At 29.7% G+C, this 25,896-nt stretch overlaps 4 protein-coding genes across 4 annotated transcripts; all 4 read left to right on the top strand.

The window, feature by feature from the left end:
• The first annotated feature begins 995 nt into the window (after positions 1–995).
• LOC123298209 (caspase-1-like) lies at positions 996–4,887 on the top strand. Its single transcript, XM_044880155.1, has 5 exons — positions 996–1,153; positions 2,730–3,016; positions 3,259–3,434; positions 3,565–3,697; positions 4,009–4,887. The coding sequence occupies exons 1-5, from the start codon at positions 1,113–1,115 to the stop codon at positions 4,242–4,244; spliced, it is 873 nt and encodes a 290-aa protein (XP_044736090.1). The 5' UTR covers positions 996–1,112; the 3' UTR covers positions 4,245–4,887.
• Positions 4,888–7,697: 2,810 nt separating this feature from the next.
• Positions 7,698–11,268, top strand: LOC123298210 (caspase-like). The gene is made up of 5 exons (XM_044880156.1): positions 7,698–7,798; positions 8,300–8,565; positions 8,876–9,054; positions 9,966–10,089; positions 10,660–11,268. The coding sequence occupies exons 1-5, from the start codon at positions 7,782–7,784 to the stop codon at positions 10,902–10,904; spliced, it is 831 nt and encodes a 276-aa protein (XP_044736091.1). The 5' UTR covers positions 7,698–7,781; the 3' UTR covers positions 10,905–11,268.
• Positions 11,269–14,026: 2,758 nt separating this feature from the next.
• Positions 14,027–19,947, top strand: LOC123297991 (caspase-1-like). Its single transcript, XM_044879838.1, has 5 exons — positions 14,027–14,242; positions 15,197–15,444; positions 16,695–16,876; positions 18,476–18,599; positions 19,668–19,947. Exons 1-5 carry the CDS (start codon positions 14,205–14,207, stop codon positions 19,925–19,927), a joined length of 852 nt encoding a protein of 283 aa, XP_044735773.1. The 5' UTR covers positions 14,027–14,204; the 3' UTR covers positions 19,928–19,947.
• Positions 19,948–21,378: 1,431 nt separating this feature from the next.
• Positions 21,379–25,546, top strand: LOC123298811 (metacaspase-3-like). The gene is made up of 4 exons (XM_044880908.1): positions 21,379–21,577; positions 23,195–23,806; positions 23,849–24,097; positions 25,428–25,546. The coding sequence occupies exons 1-4, from the start codon at positions 21,400–21,402 to the stop codon at positions 25,544–25,546; spliced, it is 1,158 nt and encodes a 385-aa protein (XP_044736843.1). The 5' UTR covers positions 21,379–21,399.
• Positions 25,547–25,896: the final 350 nt, after the last annotated feature.

Genomic DNA, 25,896 nt, shown 5'->3' with positions numbered 1-25,896 from the left:
TTGTAAGATATAAAAATATGAGTGTTATTTATTTTTTGCAGCTTCCATAAATAAATGTGTGAAAATTATGAAAAATATATTTGCCTCCCTCCAAGTGTCTGGAATGATACCATTTTAGGTTGCATTTTTTCCCATTTTTAATTTTTTTAAAAAAGGTAACATAAGTTGTTAAAATAGACTAAAAAGTTTAAAATTTTAATTGTGACGTTAAATTTAATCTTTTTATTGGGAAAATCATTTTGCCTTTCGACAACCGGTTCATTATAATTATTGAATAATTTTATAGATTTTAGTCCTTTTTAAAAACGTGGTAAATTAAAAAGTATTTTTTATATTAATTACTACTTATTTTTTGTTTGTTATAAATCACTAATTAATACAGTGAAATTTGTTTAAGTGGGTCTTGGATAAGTGAGAAACCTCCATAACTGGAACTCATGCTGAGGTTCCATCACTTTGGCACTGAATTACCTCTGTTAGTTGGATGAAGCAAACCTCCATATCTGAGATTTATGTACATTAATTCTGTAACTGAGAACTGAGATAACATCGTTTTGTTTGTTTACTTATTCTACCTTCAAATTCCGTACTTAACTAGTTTTGGCCCTCAGTGAATCATGGAATTTGATAAAGGAATAGGGAAGATAAGCGGAGTGCAGGAAAAAACTTGCTAGAGCAATAATATATAAGATTATTATAATATTTAATTTGATAAAACGTTATTTTATTTAATAAATCGCACCCCTATAACTGAAATAACCTGAATTCTGATCTCTATTAATGGAACACTCTGTAAATGAGACAGATATTTATTTATATCTGGATATATGAGACATTGAGTAAGTGGAATACCTCTATAACTGAGACTTTGCAGGTCTGTTGATGTCTCACTTCATCAGGTTTCACTGTATAATACATTTCCTGGAAATAATAGTTGACAAAATGTATTTTATGTTTTGCAAAAATTCTTGTGGTAGGTTAGTGGTGAGGTAGTTCTCCCAACATGAAATCATACAATACAATTAATTCACTTTGTCTATTACTTGTCATACTTGGGTGTCTTAAGTTTCAAATTGTATAAGTTTTAATAAAATTTTTAATAATTTTTCAAGATGGGTGAGAAACCTGACGCGACAATTATTGGTGGTATTTTGTAAGTAAAAATTTAATTGAATTATTCATAGATAAGATGAAAACCATATTCTCGTGAAGAAATTATACCCTGTATAAATGCAATATGTATCAAGGTATACTAAGTTAATAACGCTTAGAAATATTGATGCTACGATCAGAATTTTGGTATAGGTGTTATTAAAATCACCTAATTAGTCCATTTCCGTCTACCCGTGAACACGAGAACTCAAAAACGAAAAGAGATATCAAGTTTAAATTTATATATCATGCTCAGGGGTGTAAAAAGTTAGTTTGAGTTTGTAAATGAGTAACATAGGTCAATTGGGTTTTGGGTCTGTAGGACCCATCTTGTAAACTATCAGAGATAGAACAAAAGTTTAAATGTAAAAAATGTTCCTTGTAAAAAAATAAATAATTTTTGTTCGAAACATTTTTTTGTAAACATCATTGTTTACCCGTCAAGGTGCAAAACTATGGTATCCATTTTCTCCAAAACTGTAAAAGATAGGGAATTGAAAATTTGCATGTAGTAAGCATTCTCGAAAAACGTGGAAAAAAAATTCTAGAAAATTGCTGAAAACCAAAAAAATCGCGACTAGAAAACTTTTTTAAACTCTTTTAATTCATAAAAAATTTCCGAAAACACGTACCTACATCCCGGCTTATTAACTGTATTATAAATTATTCGAGAAGTTAACTTAATATTAAGTTTGCAGACCACCCTAATTTTTTCAAATAGGAATAAAATTGCGGATCAAAACGACAAATTTTCACTATAATAAAATTCGAAAAGTGGTCCGCTAACTTAATATAGATTAAAAAACGCCGTAATTATTTTATTTTCATACAATTTGATAAAATAAGGTTTTTAATCAAAACAACGTACGGAAGTGGTATTTCATACAAATTAATTTCTGTAAAAGTACTTTACAGAAACTTTCAGTAAGTGTAATAAAATAGTTTGCAAAAAATAGAACCGGTGAAACAAGTACAAAAATGTAAAAAATAAATTGAATCAAGGAATCAAATCAATAATCCTTTCCCTTCCGTCTCAAATCAACAAGTTCCTTGCGAGCAATTACGTTTTGAAGTCGACGCGAATGAATCAATTTTTAACCCCCGAACCAAAAAAGGTGTTAAAAATTATTGATTGAGTTAATTGTTGAAATACCACGTATAGACACTTTTTTTTTGTGTTCAGAGGGGAAAGTACGTATCATCAGGGCTAGATGTGGTGCCTGGTATGTCGGACTCGAAAATCTCCATACCAAATAAAACCTCTTCTGCAATCACTCCCCGCTCGCGACGTGTGGCGACGGCTGGATCAGAATCGAGTAAACATTACTTCAATCCAGTCTTTGTTTCGTCTCACAACGTCTGCTCCTTTTATTCGTTTATTTCTAGGATTTTATGTTGTTTAAGCTGCGATCTGTAGTTTTTAAAACTTAAAAAAAATAATTTAATGATTTTATGAGGAGCCCAATTAAACTAAATTTTCACTACAAAAAAACAAATACTTGGGGCATGGGATGTACAATCGATTAGGTACATCAATCTTGACAAATGTCTAAATGTTTTTAAATAAATTTCAATAGGGGAAAGATTTCAATTTCGGATACAACCTCTAAAAGCTGTGAGGAGCCACATTCATTTGCTATAGCACCAAGTTTGCGTGATGATATCTATTACAACATGAATTTCAAAAAACGAGGAATGGCATTAATATTTAGCCATGAAAAATTTGGATTACCGGGTGTACCAGAAAGATCTGAAACAAAACTTGATTTAATAAAGTTGGAAGAACGCTTAACAGCATTGGGTTTTGATGTGGATGTATACATTGATAAATGTGTTAGAGATATCGAAGATAAACTTTTCGAAGGTAAATAGTTAATAATAAAATTAAATTATTGAAAAAGAAGAATATTTAAGAATGTGATGACATGATGGTATCCTTTGCAACGGAGCGGGAGCTACAAGGAAAAAACCTCATTTATCTAAGGCTTTGTAAATTTCACTTGTACTGTAAATAAAAAAACGAATTTCTTTATCTGCATAAAATGTAGAATTTTTCAAATTTCATTGAAAAAATAAATAAAAATTTCTTTTTTTTTGTATATGTAGTTGCAACTAGTGACCATTCCAATAACGATTGTTTATTAGTCGTTATAATGACTCATGGAAGATACGGAATTCTAACTGCATACGACGGTGAATATAGATTTGAAAATGTATGGAACCATTTCACAGCTGATAAATGCCCAACACTAGCCGGGAAACCGAAAATATTTATCACACAGGTAAGTCAAATTAATGTTATTTAATAATTGAAAATGAAGAAAAAGATGGCCAATATATTTATTTATAACAAATAAAGCAAAAAAAAAAAATGAAGAATTTCATTTAAATTTAATTAAATATTTCTTTCAGGCTTGTCAAGGGGACAGCGGTCAAGAAGGGATTGAACTGAGACCTGCAGATGACCCTGAACATGATGCAGCTCTTGTAAGCTACAAAATTCCTACTCATGCAGATTTTTTGTTTGCTCATTCGACAATTAAAGGTAAGTTTTAATTCATAGTTCGGCATTTATGTAATTCGCTTCGAATATTTATGCCGAGCAAGTATCCACCATTGCCGCGACATATATGACGGTGCGGGGGTGAGATACTAATCATTTTCTTACCTGTACTCACCTGTACCGCGAAAAACTGACGACATGGTGCTTAAATTTACTTTTACTATATGATTCTAGGTGGGTCATTTCACCCGAAAAATTTCAGCATGGGCTTGTAGTCTATCATATTTTCATAGAAAATAATAATTTTGCGCCAGTCTATGTCTTCTAATTTAATCATTTTTTCTGATTTTCAGATCATTTTGCTTTCAGAAGATCAAATTATGGATCTTGGTACATTCAAGCATTATGTAAAGAGTTAGACTTACATGGAAAAACTCTAGATTTTGTTTCGTTATTAACGATTGTTCAAAGACGTGTGGCAATAGAATTCGAAACTAAAAGTTCTTGTAAAACTCTCAATGAGAAGAAGCAAATACCTTGTTTTGTGTCACTACTAACTCGTTTAATTAAATTCGCTGATAAAAACTAGAGTATATACAAAAATAAAGAGAAATTCACCCGCGGAAGCGTGTAAAACGCATTGAATGACCATAACTCATACCTATGGAGGGTAGAGGTAAGGAGGACAATCTAAAATAGGATTGATGTGACTTCTATATCCTTCTCTAACAACTTGTTCAGATCTTTACCTTACTCTTATTACATTTTTTTAAACTTACACTTTTACTAGAGCACCGCCATCGATTTTCTGCTTTCTGCGTGGAGAATTTGTATACACAGAGATGAATCTCCTTATCTCTACCCTCCATCGTCATACCGCAGAAACAATCACTTTTCGATTCTGAGCACGTGTTGATGAAAAACTCACGTTAATTGTTTTGGTACCAAATTATTTCGATATTCGATAATTCAATTCAAAGCAATTTTTTTTAAAAATACAAATGTTGTACAGAACATGTTATAAAATGGGATAGGGAAAATGAAAGGAAGGGGCAGGTATTGCAGTTGCCCGGATTTATCGGACACTTCGTTTAAAGTCGGTCAAATTCATTTTTAATTTAGTTATCACTTCGTTAATACCCTGTTTTACCCTACTCGATTTCAATTTAACCAATTAAGATATCAATTGAACCATAGAAAAAAATCAACATTTGATGTTATTTGCTTTAGACAAATTATTTTGTTTAGTTTATAAGGTTTATCTGATAGTTGATAATAATATTATTTTTAATAAATAAAATCACATTTTTCACCAAATAAATTTGTTTTGTTTTTGTTTTGTTTTTTTTTGTTTTTTGTTTTTTTTTTTTAATATAACATTTATAAAAAAAATCTTTATTTATTATAAATGCGAAAGTAAGCATGTTTGTTTGTTTGTTTGTTACGCTTTCACGCTAAAACTAGCGAATGGTTTTTAATGAAACTGTACACCAATATAGCTAATATATCAGAATAACACATGAACTATAATTTATAAAGATATATTAAAAAAATAAAATAATTTAATTTAATTTGATATTTGACATTACCATAAATTACAGATTTCTGTAAAAATAGTCAATATAAAATATTTCACAGCCATCTTCTCTGATATAGTCAATGAATAATTACTATTATAGATTTAAAAAAATAGAAAAGAATTCATATATTTTACTTGCGTAAAACAATCCTTACCATTATTTCGAGTGTTATAGAAAGGGGATAAGCGAGAGCAATCTTTATCAATCTTTACTTTTAAACCCAGCGAAGCGGGTGGGTATCACTCTAGTTAGAAAATAAAAGAAAATATAGAATACACTATGTAAATTAAAAAAATAAATAAAAACAAAAAATTTAAATATAAAAATTTTTTTTGGAAGTTATTTTGGTGTATCAAAGTTAAAAGAAAAGATGAAAAAAAAAAAACTTTCAATGTGTCGATCACGAAAAGAGATATCAAGCTGAAATTTTTATAGCATACTCAAGGCGTAATGAATTTGAGTTCGTAAATAAGCAACATAGGTCAGTCAGGTCTTAAAATAAACAACTTTTGTAAAACAACTAGGGCAAAAGTTTGGTGTCCATTTTCTCCAAAACTATATAATTCAGACGATTCTAGCGAAACTTAATTTCCATAAAGTTTCTACGGGTCCCTTTCAAATACAAATTTTATCCATACAAATATAACTAATAAACAAACCAAGTTAAATTTAGATGAAGATAATATAATTTTAAAATTATCTAAAAACTTTAATTAAAATATTGAATAATGATAATATTTGTTATCACACCGCAAATTTTCAACCACTCCTCGGTGAACAAGAAATACTAAGAATTTAATTTCCTGTGAAGAGTACCTATATAGTATTCGTAGATATATTGTAAATTTTTTACTCGACTACACCCAAAAAAAAAGAGAGTTATGTGTTAATGGAGTGTATCTATGTTTGTAGTATGGAGTGTAGAGTAAAAGGAGTATCATATCTTATGGCTGTTTGACTAAAAAAGTGTCCACAAATTGCATTAAATAAAGTGGCTTTAATGGCGCTTGTGTAGCAAAAGGCTATTTGATTTTTGCTTCTCTATCCTTCTTTAATAACTATTTTTACTTATTTGTTTTACTTTTTAAGCAGCACCACTCTTATTTAATGCTTTTTGACGGACTCTTTTTATATACAGAGATGGTTCTCCTTTTACCCTACACTCCACAGTTTGTAGGTTTATTCCCTCAGTGTGCCTAGACGTACTAATGGATTTCAATGTATGTGATATATTTTGGGGGGCATCCATTAATTACGTGAGATATTTAGGGGAGGAGGGAGTCGAGCCGAATCTTACTAAATCTCACTTCGGGGAGAGCAAATATCACGTCCATTCATTACGTGAGGTATTTTTTAAAAAATCCTTAAAAATGCCTCACGTAATTAATGGACGCCCCCTTGCCTACATTAAAGTAATATAATATACTAGCTCGACCCGTAGCGTCTTTTTTCCTAAGCGGTACATTTTTAGACCGTAAGTATATTTTTCGTCAAACCTAGACATAATAAGCTTGAAAATGAGGGGCGAATCATGATAAAGGAATAAGAAAGATAAAAGGGTAGGACAGAAAAAAACTTGCTGGAGTAATAATATATAAAATATACAGGGTGTTTTAACTTGACATATACGTGAAACTCCAAAAATAAGTTTAATCGAAGAAATGCTTCAAATGAAAAATTTTAGTTTCAATTGCACGCATTATTCGGGTATAGAATTCGATCTAAGTTTTCGGGTTCAATTAAACACTCAATCTGATTCGTAACTGACAAACATTAGACGAAAACTTTAAATTAGAAAGTTGTTATTTATAAAAACGCAAATATGTTTTATTTGAAACATTTTTTTGTAAATTGAATACTTTAGACAGGAATTGATAGCGAAAATCTTTGAGCAAACATAGTCTTTATGGTAATACAAACCACTTTTATTGGATTTATTGGAAAATATTTGAATAAGGTAACAAGGCTGACTAGTGTGAGCTTTAAGGATCATTCATTACGGTCTCTTGATTATAATTGATGATTTTTAATATGATACATACAGCGTAAACCAAATATTGACAAATATCTTGTCTAGTCTTTTTTCAATTTTCTTTAATTAAAATTGCTATTATTTTAACGTTATCTGTTGTTAACTTGATCCCTGTATATTTCAAAAACTCAATTACACAAATCATAAAATAGAGCAGAATATCAAAATTATGATTCCATTTTAAAGGTTTTGGATTAAAAATAGTTGTAACCAGAGATCTTCTTTCATTCATGCTGATATTCCTCTATATTTTAATTTTTATGCTTGTTTTCATCTTTTGCTATTTTTAGTTTTTAACTTTTTATCTTTTGTGTAGTCGAGTTTTAGTTTTTTTATTTTATTTTGAAAATATTAGTGGGTTCAATGATAAGATAACTCTCCAAATGTCTATTATTTATTACATTTAAATGAACGTGATAAATTAGTTCTCTTCAAAAAGTTGCGAATTGTACATTTAGTAATATGTACTAAGTGTAGTAGTTACTATTATAGTGCAAATTCAGTTATTTTTAGAATGTCGAGTTTGTCAAAGTAAGTAAAATCATATAGTATCTTCAATGCCCACAATACAAAATGTCCAAGAACTATACTGCCGTCATAATTCAAAAGTCATAAATTTCATTTTCCAGAAGCTTTTTTGTCGTTTCCGAATCTTTCTAAAAAATACATGTCTTTATGATAATCAAAAACACAAAATCCGATACACTATGGTAGCCGTAATTTCAGTTTTTTTAAATGTTAACGCAAAATTTGAAAAAAAATGAAAGCATTTGAAAAAATCAAAATTTTATTATTTGGCCTAAAATGCACGGTTACGAAGATGTAGACCGAAACGGTTTTTCTCAAAATCGCGGCAGTACAGCCCCCCAAAGTAAGAATTTTGTGAATATACATTCAGTGCGTGATACTGAACCTATTTAAAGAAAATAGCTCCTGTAATTTAGTGCATGAGTGCTGTTCTTTTGACTGTAGTTTCTGAATGAGAATATTAATTCATGTAAAAAGTAAAAAAAACTTGTCAATATTTTTTAGAGCCCCGTCTTATTCTGGTAGAGAAGCAGCTAAAGTGGCAGTAGCAACAAATTTTTACAATGATGTTTTCTATAACATGAATTTTCCAAAACGTGGACTAGCCTTAATATTTAATCACGAACAATTTGAAATACCTGGGCTTGAAAATAGACCTGAATCAAGAATTGATCGTGATGCGTTAGAACTACGCCTACGTGCGTTAGAATTTGAAGTAGAAGTGCTTGATGATAAACGTGTCGAGGAAATCCAAGATAAAATTAGCGAAGGTAAGATGTGCTTTTGTTTTTGGAATATTTTAAATTAGAAAGCTAGTCAGAAATTTTTGGTCTAAAAATTTCAAAAAGACAACAATATTTAGGCATAAACACATACTTAACGAGCATTATGTATGGTCAGTCCTGGTCTAGCTGTATATCACGTATCATTGAAGTCAACCACGGCGCCCATTAGGACCAAAATTTATTTAAAATTTATGTCTTTAAAAAAAGTTAAAAGGTCTGAGAGTGTAATTTTTATTCTGACCTTCGAGTTTACAAAAAAAATAATTATCATTTATTTTTACTTCTGTTTATGTAGTTGCATTTGATGTAAATCACTCCGATCATGATTGTTTGTTAGTTGTTATAATGACTCACGGAAGATGTGGAATTCTCACTGCTAAAGACGGTGAATATAAATTTGACGATATTTGGACAAATTTTACGGCAGATAAATGTCCATCACTAGCCGGGAAACCAAAAATATTTATCACACAAGTAAGTCTACATAATAACAGTAGTATTGATGAGATGGGGTAGTATAGATATCGCTTGTTTAGAACTCATCTCACACTTATGTCACACATAAGAGGTCATTCATAACTTTTCAAATTTTCATAACTTAAATAAGAAAAAGTTACAATCCCAACATGAAATGAAAAATACTGTTTTAAAGATTTGACTTTGAGATATTACAATATTTAAAATCCCCTCTAACCTCTGCACGTTACATATTAATCTAGGATTTTTGGCAATCCTCTCCTCCTTAAAGTGTGACTCCTAATATTACTCCTATGGATATCGTTATGTAAAATTAAAACGATATTGAATTACTTGGGGTGTCGTATGATGATTTTATTTAAAATTAGAAAATTGGGACCAGTCTTTTCGTCCAGAACAGTCTTGATCTAATAACTGGTAGTAATATGATGGATGAAGTTTCCTTCATAAATATGGTGGGAGCGCAAATAAATAAATTTGAATAGTAAGATGTAATGCAATATATCATTTATATGCGTTTCCACCATTTATTTCATAGGTTTTAATTTTTTGGTGAATAACCCTCAAAAAATTTTGGTAGTGAACAATTGTCAATCAAAATCATCCTCGCATCTCCAAAAAATTTGATCAAAATCGGTCCATCCGTTTAGGAGGAATTCAATTACAAACACACGCGATTATGGTAGTGGTGACGATGATGAAATTCCACGATTTTTGTTCACCCAAAAAGTGCTCAACATGCGAAAGAAGTTTTCAATTCAAAAATAAATAAAAAATTTTAATAAATACCATTACAACCTAGAAACTGATTTTTGAGAACTCATGTGCTTCTTTGTATGTTCCAAAAATGTTTTTGCCTTTTTTGAATCATATGAATGACTAATACAATAAATGTATTTGTGTTTAAGGCTTGCCAGGGTTCCAAAACTCAGAAAATGGTAACGATGGAACGAGCTGAGCATGATGGATCAATATTGAATTATACTATACCCACACATGCTGATTTCTTATTTGCCCATTCAACAATTCCTGGTAAGCTATTTATAAATTAGCAAATATAAATTAAATTAGTCAATAATTTTTTTATGAAAAAAAAAGAAGAAAAAAAAGCACTTGCAGAAGTAAGGAATTTTACGAAACGTACAGTTAGTTTATAAATAAATAAATAATATCCATTAAAATCGTAAAATTTAATTATGTATTATAAAATAAGAGTTATATTAGTCCTGGTTCGAGTGTATTTTTTCAATTCTCTTTAATTAAACAAGATATTTGTCAATATTTAGTTTACGCCTGTATGTAGCATATTATATCAAAAAAATCGAATAGACCATGATGTAAATATCGTATGCATAATTATAAGTAAACAACAACAATAAGTAATAATAATAAATAAGTGGATAAACAAATTAAAAAATTCATTGAGTTGAAAAAATTGCATTCGTGTCTAGAACTCGAATAGCCTAATTGGTAGGGCGCTTGACATGAATCCAAAAAGTCCGGGTTCGTGTCCTGGTTCGAGTGTATTTTTTCAATTCTCTTTAATTAAAAGTTATGATATATGAAAGTAAAGATTGTTAGAATTAAATTACCTTTTTTCAGATTATCGTGCTTTTAGAAGAGAGGGTTTTGGATCATGGTACATACAATCACTGTGTAAAGAATTGGAATTAAATGGAAGAACTCATGATTTTGTTACGTTGCTGACTTTTGTTTCAAGACGTGTGGCAATAGAATTTCGAAGTTACGTTCCTCAAATTGAAGCGTTAAATGAAAGAAAGCAAACACCTTGTTTTGTTTCTGTATTAACTCGTCTTGTTAAATTCACAGAAAAGAATCCCAGATAAGCCGAGTAATTAGATTAATTTTTTTATTGGTCAATATAATTGATTAATGATGATTAAAGAATTAGTTATAACGAGGCTTGGAAGCAACCAAACATATAAATAAAATGTCGCGTAAATTTAAAAACTCTTAGCTGCAGAATGTTGTGAAATTTTGGATGTAGGATAGCTAAAGTAACATTTAGTTACGTATCTCCTTTTCCACACTCCCTTGTACGTAGTGATATCGGAAATTTTTGATTTTCAAATTTAACTAGATGTTAACATCCATATCCTAAATTTATTTCGACAACTTTATAATCGTATAAGCCAATCAAATTTTAAACTTATGGTTGCAGAAAAATATCCAATAAATTCTATGAAATTATGATCGAACAATATTTTCAAAAAATATTGATTTCATTTTCGATTATCGGATATTTTTGATCAAAAAAAGTATTGTACTAGGTAGCTTGTGTTGTAGTCTCATGCAGCCTTAATTAAACAAAAAAAAAATTTTTGAAATAAGTTTTGTTCAATAACTATCAATACTTTTTCCAAGTTTATTTCAAAAAGTATCAATTTTATTTTAGATAAATAAATTTTGTTTAAGAAACTTGATATAAATTTTATTTCAGATTAATAAATCTTATTTCAGAATATATTTATTATATTTCAGATTCGCCAGCATTATATCATTTGTAGCTTAGATTTATTGATTTTACTTTAGAAAATGTAATTTGTATTTCAGAAAGTATAATTTGTATTACAGAAATAGAATTACAATTTTTTTTCTTTGTTTGTTTTAATGCGTCTTCGATACTGGACATTCCTAATGAAAAACAAGTATCGCCTATTTAATTTTTTTTTTTGATATTGAAAGGCTTGAACAATAAAATTTTGTAATATTTTCTACATTATGTATAAAAAATATATGTTTTCTAAATTACTAAATTACTTTCCCCCCGACGTACTATCTAGGTGTTGGTAATATTATAATTAAATTAAAATACAAATTATTTAGAATCTGAATATATTATTAATATATTTTGAAGTACCTATAACTTACAAATGTGAAATACAATTAATGTTTTCTGAAATTGCTTTCTTAAATATGCTTTCTTAAATCAACATAAAATTTATTTAAATTTTCTGAAAATGATTGACATATTATGACATAAACGTGGTACAGATATAGTAATTAAAATTAAAAAAATATTTATATAATAAGGAATATTCATGAAATTTAAATTTGGTTCAAATATTTGTCTTCCGTAACTTTAATGACTGGACATTTCAACTAAATCATTATTTTAGTAATTAATATCTTTTTAATTACTTAAAATTAATTAATAAAAGTACAAATTCAGTGAGGACATTTAAAAATTTCTAAAATGGAAATTCAAATTTTTATACGGACGTGACATCATAGTACGGGCTTGTCAAATTTGTTGACATACTGTATGATATTAATTACGTACATTTTATATGGTATTTCATTAAATTATACTATTCTACGGCTTTTTATAAGAAAACTTAATGATAACGAGTGTAAATTCTGTGTTTTAAATTCATTTTTTTAAAGTGTAAATTATACATTAAACTGTCACCAATTGACAGATCACGTACTTATACGTCATCAACAGAGAGCGCCAAAAAACTGCGTTTAAATATCTCAAAATTATAATGTATTTTAAATATTTTTTTCACTTAAATAAAGTATTTTTAAGCAGTATTTATATTTTTTACTTTGTTATAATGGTGTAAACAATGAATTAAAAATATAAAAAAAATACATGAATATTCCCTATTGCGTTTATACTTTAAATTTAAAGTCACTTTTTTATTATGAAAACGGCTGTGAATAATTTTTCAAATAAAAAATATAACTATTGAAATAACTGTATTCATTATTAATTTTTATTAGTAGATCGAATTAAAATTCGATATGAATGATTTAATTATAGTAATATAAACCCTCCCCTTCTTTGGACCTTGATTAATCATTAAGTTAGTCGAGTAAGTAAAAGTGATTATACAAAAATTGTTTTAAATTAATGAATTTTTTTGTAAAACTTTCTGATTTGCCCTCCTCTAGACCAAAATTCCTGTTTTTCAACCCCTACCCCTACTTGGATCAAAAGCTAGATCCGCCTATGCACAGAGGAATAAAGATTTAAAATTAAAATATTGTAATGGTAAGTAAATTATTTTTATGAGATTCCTTTCTCAAAAATAACATAAAACAAGTGAAAATAAACTATTAACTGAGTTAATTGTTGAAATATCCTATATAGACAGTATTGAATATCATTGCTTGTATTAATTTTGTAAAAAATTTTTGCTCGAAAAGCGACCCCTTTTGGCCCCCTTAATATTATCAGATTGGTTTAATATTAGTAGAGTGAAATTCGAATCGATAGATTTATAAATAATAAAGCTATTTAGTCGCTCCCGCGGGCAAAAAATAATATATGCCAACCTTTTACACTTATACCATTTACAGGGAGTTTGCATCGAATTCGATCTAAGTTTTCAGGTTCAATTAAAACCTTACACTGATTCATAATTAACTACCAAGCATTAGATGAACGCTTTAAATTAGAAAGTTGTTCTTGAATATTTTAGTATATTATAATGAATTTTTCCATACAATCCCTGTTTTCGGAATAACCCTGGCCTTATTGAGTCCCGTTTATCGAGATTAATGTATATAATATTTTCCGCCCCAAATTTTTGCCGCTCCAGGCAGTTGCCCGACTCGTTCCCTTCTGGATTGGACACTGTTTGTTATTTTATTAAGCACTGATCGTACGCTACATTCGTTTTTATACCAAGTCTATTCACATTTTTTTGAAACCAATTCGGGGGGGGGGGTGTTGACCAGCCGACAAATACTTCTTTGCCCTCCTGATAAATTCGCCACTGCACTTTATTATAAAGTAATAAAAAATTTAGGTTATGGTACCATGCTATTTATGTTTTGCAACAAGTTGACGATTTCGCCAATTTGACGCCATCAAAACAACATGACTATTATCTATTATCGTAGTGCACGTTGTTACACTTTTATGTTTATTATATTTTAAAAAAGAGTTTCCGTAGAATTATATTTTTATGATGAATAGCTTTTAAGAAGAATTTTCATTTGTAACTTATTTTTATTTTTATTTGTATTTAAACTCGAAACCAAAAAACATTTAGTGAGTGAGTGATAAGATAACTTTAAGAACGATTCTTTTGTTATATTCAAACAAATTGTGTGTTATATTAAAACATTGTTACACAATATTGATTAATTAATATTCTCAACATAATCACAAAATGAGTGCGTCAGATTCTAAAGCGATATCCATTGGCTTGTAAGTAAAATATTTTGTAAATAGAAATATGATTGAACGTAATTTTTATGTAGAAATTCAAAACGCCGGCCGGTTGGTAATTCGATGCTAGCCGATAAAGCCAAGCTTTTTTTCCCCTATTGGAAATTAGTGTGTATCTATGTTTTAGTCAATAACCCATCCGCTTTTGAGATATGCTGGGATGCTGGAAGAAGGAACTTCTTCTGTCCACCTTTTCTTTCTGCTAGTCTTAACTTAATTCAATAGCACCCACGGAGGCTGACAATAAATTCGATTTTACCTCGAAACTATCGCAAAAATGGCTGGGTTATACCAGCCACTAGCAGAAGGGTAGGGTTTTTATATAAAAATGATGCTCCCAGACTATACTGTTATTTTATTAGAATATTTGGTATACATTGCTATAACTACCATTTTTTAAATATTTTTTAACAACTAGTTCATTTTCTTACAGTATTGTAAAAAAGTTTTGGTTTATTGTACGGTACATACATATAAACTAAATACATGCTTGTAGTCAAATAATATGTTATTTTTAGCATTACAATACCACGCAACTACAAAAATATATAATATATTGTATGCAAGTGCTGCTTATAAATTTGATAAAATAGATATCTCTCTTCAATCATCAATACTCTAGCTATAGTCGTCTCTGTTCATCAAATGATGGATCTTCGATGAACTCATAATTAAAATAAAATTTTGTTTTTTTATCATCGACAATCTTATATTTTTATGGCATTATTACAAGATTGTCTAAATATTTTAGATAGGTTTTTTTATCACACCCTCTAGATTTTTTGGTATAGAAATATCCAATTGAAAAGGATAACTTATATGATTAATCATTTTTTTAACCAACTTTAACCGAACTAGAAACCAGCCTGTTTAGAAAAAAAAATTTTTTGAAAATTTCTTTCATGCATTTATTTTATTTCACATTTTGCAAAGGGAACCGTCAGGAGTCCTTAAAGCTGAAGCAACAAATTTTCCCAATGATATTTTTTATAACATGAATTTCGAGAAACGTGGTATAGCTTTAATATTCAATCATGAAACATTTGGAGTACCTGCGGATGAAAGACCTGCATCAAGATATGATCGTGATGCATTGGCCTGCAGATTAGCTGAATTAGGATTCGACGTAGACGTGAATGATGATTACCGCGTCAAGGATATCCAAGATAAGCTTGGTGAAGGTAAATTTTTTAAAACAATGTTGAATTAAATTTGTTTTCTAAGAACCAATCCCCGCGAATTCGTTTACAAAGTTTAAGTTCTTGAGTCTTGTGAGTCAGAAAGTATTTAACCAGAGCCTTTTATTTTCTACCCTAAGCCCTCTTATTCAGCATCATATGTCGTCCCATTTTTCTATTATCATCTGAGATCATATTGAAATTAATTACAATTTAAATTAATAATTAAAATGTATGTGACAAAATGAATAAATGATCTACAAAACTGTACAATAAATAAACTTTGCCCAAGCCTCAGATCCTCTTCTGCTTTATTAACAACTCAATATCACACACATAGTATTCTTTGTGGGCTTTGTAAGTATCCTGACGACTTAGAAGAAACATTGGAGAATTCAGTGATCAGGCAGCTATCCCACTTGACGCGGATCTACCGTAAATCAGGGAGCTATACCAATAGCTACTCCAATAGAAGCGGAGAAAAAATGACGAAATCTCTAAATTTTGATCTATAGCACTGATTTTGATGAAAATTTGGTATTAAGCTTTATTCTACCTCTAGATCAAAAGACGGAACCTAGTGGTGCTTTTGCCCAGGAGGTGGTAACTACCCCCTCTAGAGGGTAGAAAAATATATGTTGAAAATGGCAACGGAAATCAATAGAGCGATGGAATCTAAGTAAAAAGTGTCATTAGAGTACATTTCGAAAAGTCAATACTTTCCGAGTTAATCCCGATTGAATTCGGAGTATTTAACGTTACATAATTGTAAAATTTGACGTTTTCTAGGGGGTGGAAAAATAATTGTTGAAAATGGCAACATAAATCGATAGAGCCATGAAATTTAAACAAAATGTGTCATTTAAGTATATTTCGAAAAGTCAATACTTTCCGAGTTATTGAAGATTGTTATTTAACGTTGAATACTCCGAATTACAATCTTCAATACTCGGAAAGTATTGACTTTTCGAAATATACTTAAATGACACGTTTTGCTTAGATTTTATCGCTCTATCGATTTCCGTTGCCATTTTCAACAATTATTGTTCCAGCCCCTGAAAGGGGTTAAGGGGTGGAAAAAGCTCCACTAGACATCCTATAACTTTTGATCTAGAGGATGAACAAAACTTAATCTCAAATTTTCAGGTCAACCGGGGCTACAGGAAAAAATTTAGAGGTTTAATCCACACGACATGCTTCATTTGCAAAAGAATCTAAGATATAACCAAAAACTAATTTTATTTGTTTTATAGTTGCGTTTGATGTAGATCATTCAAATCATGACTGTTTAGTAGTAGCTATATTTACTCATGGAACTGGTCCTGGAACTTTACTTGCCTACGACGGTGAATATAGATTTGAAGATGTGTGGACAAATTTTACTCCTGATATATGTCCATCATTAGCGGGTAAACCCAAAATTTTCATTACTCAAGTAAGTAAAAACAAAACAGGTAGAATTAAGGTAAATACTTGAGAAAGGTAGGTATATCGTCCAAGCCTTACTTTGTGAATCCGTAAGAAAAATTTCTTACAATCATCTTGAATCTCTTACATTATTAAATTTCAGGATTAAGCTACGCAAAACTTTTCAAATTTTTCAAAATTCTTTGGATAGCATTAATTAGTTGTATATTTCTTAGAGCATGAATTGCATTAGTTATGTTAAGAATCTTGGTCTCCTGTCCTTCTTTAGCTATATTTTGGATATGAGATCAAAAAATTTGGATGTGGGATTAAAAAATTCTTGATTTCCTCAGAAGAACCTAGTATGGATGCATACAAGTCTTTTTTACTTTATTATATTATAAATATAATAAAGTGTTGTGATCGAAAAAAAAATCGATATCGGGGTTTCAACGGAAATACACGTTTTGAGGGTCCCTGATTCCAAAAAAGTGGTTTTAAAAAATGTTGCGTCCGTCGGTATGTCGGTATGTCGGTATGTTTGTTACCAAGCTGTAGCCTTCAATTTTCAACCGATTTTTCTCAAACTCGGTACATAGGTTTAGTTAGGTCATAATTCCAGATGATTTTTTCATTTTTTCCCTAGGTCTTTTTTTAAGGGTACTTCTCTCTAAGCCAAAACAGGATTTTTGGGGTTTTCTCAAAAACGGCTCAAACGATTTCGATTAAACTGGGCACAAGGCTAGACCTTAAGGTGTTCCTAGAATTGGTATAAGCCACATATCCGGGAAAATTCAAGAAGGCCACATCCTAGGGAAAACATTTCAAAATACAGGAAAATAGGATTTTCTAGGGAGAGGCTGAGGTAGGTGTAGGTTGCATTTTATTGGGTAATATATACATACATACATACAAGGCCTCGTGTCTCCTTCCAACATTTAATTTTTATACCATGCATATATGAAATATCCATAGCATATTAAGTTTAGTCCCAAGTTTGTAACGCTTAAAAATAATGATGCTAGGAAAAAAATTTTGTCATAGGTGTTCATAAAATCACCTAATTAGTCGATTTCCGGCTGTCCGTCCGTCCGTCCGTCCGTCTGTGGACACGATAACTCAAAAACAAAAAAGATATCGAGCTGAAATTTTTACAGCGAACTCAGGATGTAAAAAGTGAGGTCAAGTTCGTAAATGAGCATCATAGGTCAATTGGGTCTTGGGTCCGTAGGACCCATCTTGTAAACCGTTAGAGATTGAACAAAAGTTTAAATGTAAAAAATGTTTCTTATCAAAAATTAAACAACTTTTGTTTGAAGCATTTTTCGTAAACATCACTGTTTACCCGTGAGGGCGCCAATTAGGCGGAAATTTTATAATATGTACTATACTTGATTATCAGTTATGTATGTGTCACATGTTTGTATGTGTAATGTGATAAAGAAATCAACACTGACTATGCATGGTATTTCAACAATTAACTCAGTCAATTGTTTGTTTTCACTTGTTTTTTTAAAATTCTTTTTAGTAATATTTTGCATTTGCCAACGACAGTTCCGACTACTTAAATTTGATAGTTTAGTTACAATAGGGACGATATTTTTAATGAGATATATATTATTTCCAGGCTTGTCGAGGTGAAAAAGTCCAAAATGCGGTTGAAATGGTACAATATGAGCACGATGGGAACTCTGTTTTGTATACCATTCCCACTCATGCTGATTTCTTATTCGCCCATTCGACAATTCCTGGTAAGTTGTTTCCAACATATCTCTGAATACTAAACCGATGAACAAGTATAGAACTAGTTCACAACAGAACTGTTTTTCAATTAGCCAGTCTATTTTAGAATATTCTAAAGTAGTTTAATATTTCTTAAGAAACCTATGTATTAGACAGAGACTCATTCACAGAAATTCATTACCCATCCACAGACAACGCTACTAAACCCTTTTATGGGTAAGACTAAGATCTGCCTACCACTACAACTAGCGTAAAGTTGGCCCCCGAAAATATATAGCCCCCCTTTGACTACGTTCTTAGGTAAATGAAAAACTAAGCTTTTTTAATTAATCTTTCAAGAAAGATTAACTACTTTACTTTATTTATTTTATCCACTCCATGCCCCATTTGATGTCGGATTATTTTGATACTGGTCTGGAACAAACTTCTTCTAGTCTATATCTTTCACAAGGCATATTTTATATCCAAGTACAAACATCACAGGAACCAGTACATCGTAGCGTGAAGTTGGTCCCCGCATATATATATCCTCCCTAAGACTACGATTTTTGGTATTACACGGTAGGAAATTTTTTGTCAATATCTACTTGTATGCATAGGCGTGAATGTAATACTGTACTAAGGTAAGTGGCGCAAACGTTTTTATACCATACAGTATTATAAATAACGTCATAGTAATGGATCGCACAGCAATATTATATAGAGTATTATCAGATACTTTTTGATTATCTGCAGTCCCTATACCATACCAGCATTGTGATAAACGCCATACATTTCGTACCGTGTAGAGCAATCTCTTTCAATCTCAATTCTTTTTATGTATATCTGTCAAATGGCATATGTGGTATCCCAGTACAAATGTCACAAAAAGTAACACATCCATAATTAGCGCATACCAAATAATTGATTACCATAATGTCTTCCACATGGCTGCGGTTTTTCCGCTGTTGCGGTTTTGCGATTGGCCTTTTAAATTATTCTAATTTATTAAAAAATAATGCAAGCAATGACATTCAACACTTTCTATACAGGGTATTTCAAGAATTAACTCAGTTAATTGTTTGTTTTATTTTCAGATTATCTTTCTTTTAAAAGAGGAAATGGATCATGGTACATTCAATCATTGTGTAAGGAGCTACTATTAAATGGGAAGACTTATGACTTTGTTAAGTTATTGACATTTGTTTCAAGACGTGTTGCAATAGAATTTGAAAGTTCGTGCAATACACCGGAATTAGATGGAAAGAGGCAAATACCCTGCTTTACATCAATGCTAACTCGTCTCATTAAATTTTCAGATAAAAAACGCTTGAAGTATGTCTATTCTTGTAAATGAATTTATAAAGTAATAAAAAAACGATGAATAATGTTTTAAAATAAATTTTTAATAAATAAAGATATGTTATATCCAGATGCTGATCGTAATAAATATATTACGATCAAATATATCTAGTATATTTGATAAATATACTAGAATATTTATCATGAATTTAACGATACTTTTTTTTTGATTCGCGAATTGCGATGTGATCACCTCTTCCATGCTAACAATAAAGAATACTAATCTGAAATTAAATTGATAAGAAGCGTCCAAATTTTTTACACATTTTATCAAAATCCTTTTTATACCATGTATATACCATGTATATACAAAGGTATACTAAGTTTTAGTCCCAAGTTTTATACCATGTATATGAAATATACAAAGGTATACTAAGTTTAGTCCCAAGTTTGTAACGCTTAAAAATACTGATGCTATGAACAAAATTTTGGTATAGGTGTTCATAAAGTCACCTAATTAGTTCATTTCCGGTTGCCTGTCTGTCCGTCTGTCATCACGATTACTCAAAAACGAAAAGAGATATCTAGCTGAAATTTTTACAGCGAACTCAGGATGTAAAAAGTGAGGTCAAGTTCGTAAATGAGCATCATAGGTCAATTGGGTCTTGGGTCCGTAGGACCCATCTTGTAAACCGTTAGAGATTGAACAAAAGTATGTATATAAGTGTAATGTGACAGAGTAATCAACACTGTCTATACATGATATTTCAACAATTAACTCAGTCAACTGGTTGTTTTCACTTGTTTAAAATTCATTTCAAACTGAAGATAAAGTGACCAACTATACGCCATTTATCAAGCACTTAGTTTTTTTAAATTGATATAAATAGAGATCGAATTTATGAAAAAAATAATTTAAATCGTTGTATTTCAAGAAATGTGAATCAAAATTATGGAGAAATCCCAACAATTGTTGTGAGTTGCGCAAGGATGAAAGTTGCAAATGACTTTTCCTTCTAAATACCCGAACCTTTTATACAAAAAACTTATTTTTACTAAAATAATTCGCTTCCACTTTTTATTCTCGACATTTTCTAGTTTGTAGCCTACTTTTGATCAATAGAAAAATCTGACACTATAATAATACAGTAATACAGTAGAGTCTCGATAATCCGAACTCAATATAAACCTGGGGATCGGATTACCGGGTTTGTTTGGTTTACTGGGATTGTATAGAAGGTAAAATCATGCATTTATGTATATACGTACATGTATCATTTATAAGTGGCTATACTCTCATTGAACTAGGGAGGAGTATGGAAAGGTTGGCCGAAAAGTATTTGGTTTACAAAAACTCTACTGTATTAGTTCTGATCAAAGTGATCTTTCTAATATTGATAATTTATTTAAAAAAATTTTAAATGTCATTTTATAAAATATTAATATTTGGAATTTCAGTTGAAAAATTTATGTTTTAAAAATATTTATACTAATTTTTATATTAAATTCTAATAAGATTTTCTATAAATGCAAAAAAACGACAAATGCACCTCGCATTCATCATGCATACAAAAAAGCATGGCAAATACAAAGAAACAGCGACTACTAAAACCACAGAGAAGACAAAATTTACGAACAAAATGTGTAAAATTTGCTGCTAATCCTTCAATAATACGTACTTCGATCGATGAATCTTTAGTTAAAGGTACATAAAAAAATTATATAACAGTCGACTTCATAGATTATAACAGTTCCAATGTTTTAAATTAGTTCTTGAATTCGATTTGGTGACTTATAATATTAACGAATATGTGATCGTTCTTAAAAACCATTTCTGCGTATTTCGATGGCCATAAAATTGATTTATATTTTAAAAAAATAGTATGTTACATATTTTTTCAAATACTCGTGCTTACTATGGAAAAGATACCTAACGTTAAAACCCGAAATCTATAACATGTTTAATAATTTTCAAAAATTATTAAAATTTCATTTTTAATGAGAAAATTTCAAAAAAAGATAAAATTGAAAGTGAAAATGTAAGTCAGAAAATATGAAATTCCAATATGGTAGACATTAAATGTGGTTTACACCTTTCGTCTTCTTTATCACAATATTTGCATCCAGGTAACTTTGTTATTCTTCAATTTCTTGAGCTCTTGAAAAAAGATTGCCATTGCCAGTTTGTCCTATGCTACCAACGTTTGTTAAAAATTTCATTTTTAATTACGAATATCTCATGTTAGGCGTGGTAAATTGTCTTTAAATTTTAATAATTTTACTTAAATGACCCAACTACCTTAATTTAAAGAACATAAAATTCTCTAGAAAATTGATCTTTATAAAATGTGTGGTATTTTTAGTAGGAATATCGAGAATTATAGATTTAAATAAAATTTTATGTTCGCCGTTTACATCAAATAGGAAAAGAAAAAATTTTTTTAAAAGGTTATGCCGTACGACAGTAAACTTCGTACATTTTTCGCTTTTACAAATGGTCTAGAATTTCCGATTGATATGTCAAAACTTTAAATTTAAGAGTATATTAAGTATAACGTCTAATAATATTTTTATACCATGCATATGAAATGTACCAAGGTATACTAAGTTTAGTCCCAAGTTTGTAACGCTTAACAATATTGAAACTATGAACAAAATTTTGATATACTGTCTGTCGTTTGTACTCACGATTACTCAAAAACGAAAAGAGATATCAAGCTGACATTTTTATATCGTGCTTAGGACGTAAAAAGTGAAGTCAAGTTAGACAAATGAGCAACATAGGTCAATTGGGTCATGGGTCCGTAAGACCCATCTTGTAAACCGTTAGAGATAGAACAAAAGTTTAAATATAAAAAATGTTCCTTATAAAAAAATAAATAACTTTTGTTTGAAACATTTTTTCGTAAACATCACTGTTTACCCGTAAGAGCGCAAATTATGCGCAAATTGTATAATATGTTTTATATGGGTATAAAAGTTATATATGTGTGACATGTATGTATGTGTAATGTGACATAGCAATCAACACAGTCTATACATGTTATTTCAACAATTAGCTCAGTCAATTGTTTGTTTTCACTTGTTAATATAGATATTTTATTATAGTATGTACTAACAAAAACCTATAATAACATTTTTATCTTTAAAATGATCCTTGGTAGTGTTGGTAAATACAAAAAAATCAAGTATAACTTGGCTGCAAATATTGTGCATTTTTTTCGAAACATAGTGTCGCGTGTTTTTTTTTTGTATAGTGTGTAAATCATTTTTATGGCTATCGAAAACAACTATTTGAACTTTTAACTTAATATTTTCATAGAAGAATTAATGAATGAAGATGAAATGACCAAAACAAATCAATGGGAAACTATTGTATTAAATTATTTAAATCGTTTAAAAGGCTTATGTGGACTATGGCGCAGGAATAGTAATAAAAATACAAATGATGTAGATGAAAATCCTAAAACAAATACAAATTATAAATGTGAAAATAATAATTTATTAGTATCATATTCACAGCCATTTAACTTCTCAGAATACCAACGTGATAGTAGCGATGAAATTAGTATAAATGATGACAATTCTTGTACACCAACAAATCAAGACAATATTAAATCAAATGATTTACATTCTGTATCAAAACTAAATCAACATATCCATTGTATTAGTTCTTTATATAATGCAGAGAATAATTTAATTGTAAATCCTGCTAGGGACAATTTATCAAAACAACTAAAACCATTTTTAAAGACACGATCATCAACTGAAATTGAAATTGGTAAAGAACGTGCTATAAAAATTGTCAAATCAGCAATTGAATATGGTTTAGCAAGTGGTGTATTAGAACAAAATGGTGTCGATTTTTCATTTAGTAATGCAGTACAAAATTATATAAATCAAAATTCATCAAATGGTGCTAATTATCGATTTTGTAATAATAATTTACTACCATTATCAAAAAATTATAAATCAGCACGAACATTACATCCAAAAATTTATTGTTTACAAAAATTAGGGAGTGTATCAAAAGCTGTTCAATGTAGAAAAGTTTCAAAAACGTCGATTGATATAAATGAAGAAATTAATAGTAATAAAAATGATGATAATGTAATAAAAAGAACTAGTTTGCCACCACCAAGTACAGAATCTATATCACGAGGAAGCAGACGTTCCTTAAGAAGACGTACTATTAACGAAAAATCAAAACCTAATATAAATACTAGTAAAATTAAGAATATTGATATGAATGAAAAAAATTCTGAAGATTAATTCAACTCATTTTCGAAAAATATATCTACAGTTAACAATCGCTGTTAGTTAAGATCTAGACAACCATAAAAAATAAAAATTTATGTAAATTTGTTTAAAAAATATTTGTTATGTAATATTCAAATTAATAAAATGCATATTTTTATATAAAAACTAGCTGTAGCCCGCCACACTTCGCTGTGGGACATTATGTTTGCATGGAAATAGATGAAAAGTGTATCTAGTAAATTTTATGGAATTTGGTAAACCCCCGATGAAAGAGTTCACAACTTTTAAACGGCTGAGTAGAGATCATTCATCACTCCCTCCCCCTTTCACTGTTGTCCCATATTCCCTTGCGTCAGGATAAAACAATTTTGTAACATACACGTCCTGTTGCCTTTTATTCGATACTCCACCACTTGGATAAATTTGAAAATATTATGTTGTTTATGAACAGGAAGAACATCCGTGTTCATGAGAGTAAGTTAACGACCAATGTTTCACTGATGGTCCAATATTAACTAGAATGACTGTTAGTGCAGTAAACGATGTTACAAAAATCAGCTAATTAAGGAAAGTGAAATAAACGGCTCGAATTATGCTAAAACTTCATGGAATGCGTTTCTTAGGTGTCAAATATCATTAGTAAGATATGAGGTAATTTATATTTGTTAATAAATAACAATAAATTGTCAATTCAATGAAACATTCAATGCAAAAGTTGATTTAAAAATTAATAAATAGGCAACTTGTATTGATGATTTGACAAACACAAACATTTATGTATTACAAGTTGCCTATTTTTCAATTTTGTCAACTTTTGCATTGACCGTTTCATTTAACGAACAATTTATTGTTTATTAACAAACAGAAACATTTTCGCAACTAACCCATGCCTTACTAATGTTATTTAACATCTAAGAAACACATTCCATGAGCTTTTAGCAAAATGCGAGCGGTTTCTTTCATTTTCCTTTATTTGTAACATCTTTAACTGGATGTATCTATTAGCTAAAAAAAAGTAAGATTTTAAAAGAAATACATATTCACTTAGAAAATATTATAAATGTCGAATAGTAGAAACATAATTATAATGAAAATAAAAAAAATATTACGTAAAAACATTACGTGTATTTTGTTTCATGTTTTATTTATAAAAGAGATTGTAGAGTATTTTATTTTTTTTTTTTACCCTTTAGTTAAGAGGGTTACAATAATAATTAGTTGATATGTAACTAATCACAAAGTGTATTAGTTATATATTATTAGTTAATGATATATTTAATAATTGACGGTGGCAGGTGCAGGTGCATCCGTTCAAACATTATCATATGTTAAAGATCCCATCAATATCAATAAATATGTGTATCATCTTCAATCAAATGATGTTTTACTTATTTGGGGTTGTATTATTGTGTAATATACCGGAACAATAGTTATGTGCTTTATCGTCATTATAAAAAAAAATTTAAAGTCAGTTCCAAACTTTTATTGCGCACTCAAATATAAGATAGAAACGGGCTTACACCTGTTTGTTTTTGAAAATTGATGGATCGCTATTGAGAAGTTAACAACCAAAATGAATCGCCTCAGAATTAGTTATTAAAAAATGTAATTTTAATTAATTTCTCAATATAAAATTTCCCAAATATTAATTGTGCAATTACTGCCAGATAAGTTAACAAAGGGTCGAGTCTTGGCTCTAAATACGTATTTTTAAATTATCTTCAACTTTTTTATTTAATATTATCAGCGAAAATCAATAGTTTT

The sequence above is a fragment of the Chrysoperla carnea genome, chromosome 4, assembly GCF_905475395.1.
Source record: "Chrysoperla carnea chromosome 4, inChrCarn1.1, whole genome shotgun sequence".
Classification (NCBI taxonomy): Eukaryota; Metazoa; Arthropoda; class Insecta; order Neuroptera; family Chrysopidae; genus Chrysoperla; species Chrysoperla carnea.
This window is presented reverse-complemented; position numbering and strand designations above follow the sequence as displayed.

Coding starts and splice junctions, on each gene's coding strand:
- LOC123298209 (XM_044880155.1), top strand. CDS start 1,113: ATGGGTGAGAAACCTGACGCGACAATTATTGGTGGTATTTT. Junction 1,154..2,729: donor ACAATTATTGGTGGTATTTT/GTAAGTAAAAAT, acceptor AAATTTCAATAG/GGGAAAGATTTCAATTTCGG. Junction 3,435..3,564: donor CGAAAATATTTATCACACAG/GTAAGTCAAATT, acceptor TATTTCTTTCAG/GCTTGTCAAGGGGACAGCGG.
- LOC123297991 (XM_044879838.1), top strand. CDS start 14,205: ATGAGTGCGTCAGATTCTAAAGCGATATCCATTGGCTT. Junction 15,445..16,694: donor CCAAGATAAGCTTGGTGAAG/GTAAATTTTTTA, acceptor TTTGTTTTATAG/TTGCGTTTGATGTAGATCAT. Junction 16,877..18,475: donor CCAAAATTTTCATTACTCAA/GTAAGTAAAAAC, acceptor TATTATTTCCAG/GCTTGTCGAGGTGAAAAAGT.
- LOC123298811 (XM_044880908.1), top strand. CDS start 21,400: ATGCAAAAAAACGACAAATGCACCTCGCATTCATCATGCATACAAAAA. Junction 21,578..23,194: donor CGATGAATCTTTAGTTAAAG/GTACATAAAAAA, acceptor ATATTTTCATAG/AAGAATTAATGAATGAAGAT. Junction 24,098..25,427: donor AAAACCTAATATAAATACTA/GTAAAATTAAGA, acceptor TGACGGTGGCAG/GTGCAGGTGCATCCGTTCAA.
- LOC123298210 (XM_044880156.1), top strand. Junction 9,055..9,965: donor CAAAAATATTTATCACACAA/GTAAGTCTACAT, acceptor TTTGTGTTTAAG/GCTTGCCAGGGTTCCAAAAC. Junction 10,090..10,659: donor TGCCCATTCAACAATTCCTG/GTAAGCTATTTA, acceptor ACCTTTTTTCAG/ATTATCGTGCTTTTAGAAGA.